At 44.5% G+C, this 5,778-nt stretch overlaps 1 protein-coding gene across 1 annotated transcript in view; it reads right to left on the bottom strand.

Moving 5' to 3' along the window:
• Window positions 1-1,004: 1,004 nt before the first annotated feature.
• Window positions 1,005-5,778, bottom strand: part of LOC127186156 (extracellular calcium-sensing receptor-like) — a gene marked incomplete at its 3' end in the record, with an annotated part of 14,403 nt that continues 9,629 nt past the window's right edge. The window contains exons 3-5 of the mRNA XM_051142632.1: window positions 4,823-5,620; window positions 3,790-3,999; window positions 1,005-1,128 (exon numbers count right to left, since the gene is read on the bottom strand). Coding sequence (XP_050998589.1) covers window positions 1,005-1,128; window positions 3,790-3,999; window positions 4,823-5,620 — 1,132 coding nt within the window. The remainder of the gene's footprint in view (window positions 1,129-3,789; window positions 4,000-4,822; window positions 5,621-5,778) is intronic.

Raw genomic sequence — 5,778 nt, 5'->3', positions numbered from 1 at the left:
TCTTTGTGACAGGGCTGGAATTTGTGATATCAGAGGTGGCACAAAGAAGGAACTCACATTGTATATTGCACGTGAGGGCTTTTGTTTCTTTGAAACAGTATTTCCTATAAGTCAGGCTGGCTTGAACCGGCTGAGCAGAGGATGAACATGAATTCCTAAGCCTCTTCTTTTACCCTCTTAAGCACTGAGATTATAAGCTTGCAACCCTTATGGAAGCAGTTTATGTCATGTTTCTTTTAATTTTTTTTTCTTTGTATTTGTTTGCTTGAGACAAGATTTCTCTGTGTAGCCTTGGCTGACATGAAACTCATACCGTAGTCCATGTTGGCTTTGAGCTCATAGATATCTGCCTGCCTCTGCCTCTTAATGCTGGTATTAATGGTATGAGCCACCACCAATGTTTCCTTGATAAGGGGACAAAGGGTGTGCAGTGCTAGCTAAGGTGCAATATATTAGACACTGCAATTATGGTTCACTCTCTTGTCTGTCTCAATAAAGCACTTACCTGAGAACAATTATAAGACTAGCTTTCTTGATGGTGTATTCAACCAAAGTCCATATGGAAGCAGAAACTATTCAACATCTCAGAAGATGGATGTTGTGGTTTGAATGAGAAAGGGCCCCATAGGATCATATATTTGAATGTTTGTTTCCTACTAGGTGGACTGTCAGGATGATTGGGAGGTGTAGCCTTGTTGGAGGGGGTGTGTCAGTGGGGGTAGCCATTGAGAACTCAAAATCCCACACCGGGCCCAACCTCCACATTGCTGCTTGCCTGCCACCTGTGGACCACAATGTAAGCTCTCAGCTACTGCTGGGACACTATGCCTTCCTGCCTGCCACCATGCCTCCTGCCATCATTATCACAGCTTTTCCTGTAGAAGCTGCCTTGCTCATGGTGGATCTTCACAGCAGTAGAAAGGTAACTAAGATGATGGATAAATACACGAGGAGACACACAGTGCCCTGTGGACTCCTCAGATTCCAGTTCCACATGCCCTTACCTCTTTGATCTGCAAAGTGTCCCTCAGGGCAGCGACTGCAATCAAAACAGCAGTGGGGGACTCCAAGGCGGACAACTTGGCTGAACCCTGGAAGGCAGCTTTCACTGCAGATGGAGGTGGGCACCTGGTAACAGTGAACATAGTGTCACCAGTGCATCTCCAGGGATACAGATTCTTGACCTCACCCTCAGGAACAGAACAAAACAGCTTCCACTATATGAGATGCCAGACTAGACAGGTACCATTGTATGTAATAAAGAGCTTCATCTAGCTTACTTGGTTAAGGGCTTCAAAAAACTTAGCTAGACCATGTTATGTATTGTCTTTCCAATCTCCCTGTGGCACCTACATCAGGAATTGAAGGCATGTGGGCTAGAACGATGGCCCAGCTCTCAGAAATACAGGCCACTTAGCCAGAGAAGCAGGGATCTATTCCTACCACCCACATAGCACCTCATACTGTAATGCCAATTCCAAAGGATTCAAGTCTCTCTTCTGGCCATGGCCGGCACCAGTTACACACATAAGACACAAATATATAAATATTTGTATGTAAATATACATACATGTGTATATGTATATACATGCAAAACATCCATACATGCAAAACATCTATACATGCAAAATAAAAATTGAAAAAGAACTGTATTGACAGACATTACAAAAAAGCTACCACATCATTTTGTCAAGTCTGCTTGCTTGTCTCAGTTACTCAGAAACCCACTGTTTTTCCTTTACCTTTTTTTTGTCTCCTTTTCTCTTCTTCGGGTAAAACCAGAGCCCGAGGTATGCCTCCCTTGTTACTCTCAACTTTCATTTTCTTTCTCTAATGCTCTATGCAGACTTCTGGCATCATGGTGACCACTGTGACTAACCCAGAAGACATGGCTTTCACACATCCTCCTCCCCATTCCCTTACTCTGGGAAGCTGTTGAGATTTACAGTTTGGCTATGCTGTTGTTTTGCTTAAACTCAAATAATAAAGTATCCTCTGGCTTCAGCATGAGAAAAATTGTATGTATTGGTTCCCTCAACACACATACAAACACACACACACACATGAATGCACACACACACACATGAATGTGCACACACACACATGAATGAGCACACACACACACATGCATGGATGCACACACGCACACACACACACATGAATGCGCACACACAGGCATACGAATGCACACACACACACTTTCACAGCACATGAGCAAGTTTTCTCATTCATGTGGGACCTGAAAAGGATGATTCAGTTCCTGAAAACGCGGCTCCACCTCCAGGCAAGGACTATAAAGATGGAACTGTGGGATGCTGAGATCTCTGTCACAACAGAAGAGACAAGGAAACCCTCCCAGATCAACTCCATTGAAAGGTACATGAAAAGAAGCCTCTGGGCACTTGGCGGGTATCCTTTACTCTTCAGAAGTGCCTCTTGTCATGTGGAAAGCCTTAAGGCCACCATGGACTGGAGATGCCACCAGAACAAAGTTAGACAATTTTAAAAGGGAAGAGACTCATGTCCACTGGCATACAACAGGAAGCTGAGACATTTCTATGCAACAGACAGCACGCGTAAGCCTGCCTATCTCAAAACAGCTGATGGTTGTGTTAATAACCATCAGGGTTTGAGCACCAAATGTTTCCCAAAGTCTTGTGTGTTGTACTAGTCACCAGATGGGAGGGGGAGGTTGTGAAGACTGATTACATCTTGATGTATCTGACCTATTCAATGGATTAATCGCTCAGTGGATTCATAACTTGAAGAACTATTGTGGATGTTGAAAACAGGAGTGGGGCTTGAAGGAAGGAAGTGTGTTTTGGGGCTATGCACTGGTAAGATGTTAACTTGTCCACCTACCATATCTATCTCTAACCCCACCTCTCCAGTTATTGGTAACCATAAGTTGGACAAGCTCTTTCACCACATATGTCTGCTGCCATGACATACTGCTTCAACCTCACATGCCCAAAACAACGGGTCATTCTGGCCCTGGCCCTCTCAAACGGTGAGTCAATAAAAACCTTTCCTTAATTCATACTGTTTCTCAGGGATTTTTCATGGTGAAGTAAAACCAATCACAGAAAGTAAACACACAGTGCTTAGTGTGTCCCTACCTTCCTCTTCACTGAGCAGGTCCTGAACACAGATAATGAAATAACCCTCAAAATGACACCAAATGCACATTCTGATTCAATTTTTTGAGTCTGGTATGTATATTCCCCATTTTCATGGGTTTTTATGGTGTAAATACGTGTACGTGCCTTTCTACATCTATGTAGGATGATAAATGTATGTTACAAACACATGTTGAGGCCCAAGGTTAGCGTTGGGAATCATCCTCTATTGCTTTTCCACTATGCACATTGAGGCAGAGGCTCAAAGTAAAATCCCACAGTTCGTTGATATGGTTGTCTTACTAACTGACTTGCTTTGGTATCTCCTTGTCTCAGACTTCCAAGAATGAAATTACAGGTAGCCTCACTGCCCACTCAGCATGTACATCGTTCTGGTTGTCCACGGTCTATTCTTTGTGCTTGCATAGCAAACATCTTTAACCACTGAGCCATCTCTCCAACAGAAGCTGTGGTATATTTATTTTTCTGCTCAGTCAGTATCATTCAGAGAAACGTCTCTTATAAGGTAAAGAGCATCATCACTTATGACTGACTGGCCCAATCCAGAGTCACGTCCCCTTCATGCACAAGGAGGGATGAGGAACCCTGAACTTGGAATTTCCCAGGGACTTTAACACTCTAGGACAAGCTCTGCATTCAGGCAACTCACTTGGAGATCCTCCTTCAACTGGACCACCATTTTGTTCCCTGAAGAAGCTTGAGGGTCTATCGTGCCTATGTTGACCAAATGGAATACACCCTCAGGGGTCTTCTGCCCTTGAAGAATATCAAATTTTGACACTAAATCCCCATTGGCATTAAACATAATCTCGATTCCATCAGGAGTCTTGAAGCGCACATTTCTGAGGGCATGAAGCAGCTGAGGAAGAAAAGGAGACATTGTAGACTGGCCATGGACTGTCCTCAGGGTCTTGTGTAGACAGGCTGGGGCCAAAACAAACAAAATGCATTATTTAAATTTATGAAATTATCAAAAAATATTTTAAAAAAGAAAAATAGGTAAGGGCACAGAGGTTGCCATACAAGCTTGAACATAGGACTTCAAATACCCAGAACCAACCTAAAGGCCAGGTCACTGTGGCAGCAGCTCCTCTGCAATTACAGCCTCAGAAGGTAAAGATAGGAGAGGCCAAGAGAAAGATCACTAGCAGGACTAGCCACATCAAAAAGTTCTAGGTTTGAGTGAGAGACCATGACCCAAACAATAAGGTAGAGGAGTGACTGAAAGGTACTTTCTCACATCATCCTCAGACCTTACAATGGATGTACATATGTGTATAAACCTACCCCATGGACCCCACAGTCAAGGCAGCAAAAATGAACAAATGGTATTTTATGTCTGTTTGAAATTCTGATTTGCAGCCTGAATATATGAAAATGTAACTACTGTTTACAAAAGCTCAAATTTGGGACATTAAATGATCTATTTACTGTTTCCTGAAATATTAATTTTACAGTGAAACCTGGACTTGCTGAGTCGATCAACCCCACTTGGAAAGGACTCATCTAAGATCACATACATAGCATGGGCCACTTGTCCATTGCTGGTTCTAAGATGCCTTTCTGTTGCAAGGATAACCTGTGTGAGAACATAAAGTCTGCTGCACCTCTAAGGCTTAGTGAAAGCCAATGTCCTGCTCTCCAACCATCGCTGAATCATCCACACCGCACCTGTCTCTCACCTGCCAAGGCTGGAAGTCCTTGGAGTCTGTACTTTTCCCATCCTGATGCCCACAGGCTATCACATCATGCAGGGCATGAGCAATGCTGTAGACAGCTGCATAAGCAGCATCCGTTCTGCTCACTTCTGGAAAAGGATGTTGTTTGTTTTGAAGACTCTCATTCCCGGAACAGAACTGAACTCTCTCCGTCACCGTGCTGTTTTGCTGAGGCCATGAACAATCAAAGGTGAACTCCCAGAACTTCTTTATAAATATGTCTTCTGGGGTGTGGCTGGGGCGCAAGTGAGCAAGAAACTCAGGGAAGCCAATTGCCCTGCTGTTGTGTAGCAAAAGGCCAAATGTGCCTTGCAAGACCCGAGAAATGCCTGGAACAGTCAGAGCGAGAGCCATGTGCAAAGTGTCCTTGCTGACCCACACCTGGCCTGAGACATTTACACCCAGTAAGCCGTACAGGATGAGCTGGAAATCTGAGTTGCTTAGAAAAACCAGAACAGCCTTGGCGGTGCACTTCTGCATCTTCTGGACAGTCTCTTCAATCTTCCCCAAGGACTGATCAGAAGGGATATGGAGATGGAATTCAATGCAAACACCTTCGGGGATCAGCACCTCAGTGGCCAGAGAGCTGGCCTGCTGCCCAAACTCATCATCATTGGCCAGAATGATCACCCAGGACCACTGGAAGTGAATTATCAGTTGGGCAGCTGCACGGGAAGATGTGAGGTCACTAGTCAGGGTCCGAAGGAAGGATGGGAACTGGATCTTGTCACTCAGGATGGGTAGGGAGGATCCATGACTGACCTATCAAAGAAGAGCCAGGCAATATGAGAGTGGATGAGATCCACAACGCAGGTGCACATGGTGGTCTGGATTGAATGTGGGAAGGGAGAGGTGGCTCAGGACGTCAGAGCCCTTCTTGTTCTTGTGGAGGAGCCTCATTGATTCCCAACACCCAAAAC

This window comes from Acomys russatus, unplaced genomic scaffold, assembly GCF_903995435.1.
Source record: "Acomys russatus unplaced genomic scaffold, mAcoRus1.1, whole genome shotgun sequence".
NCBI lineage: Eukaryota > Metazoa > Chordata > Mammalia > Rodentia > Muridae > Acomys > Acomys russatus.
Note: the sequence above shows the minus strand (reverse complement) of the source record. Positions and strands in the feature narration are given on the sequence as shown.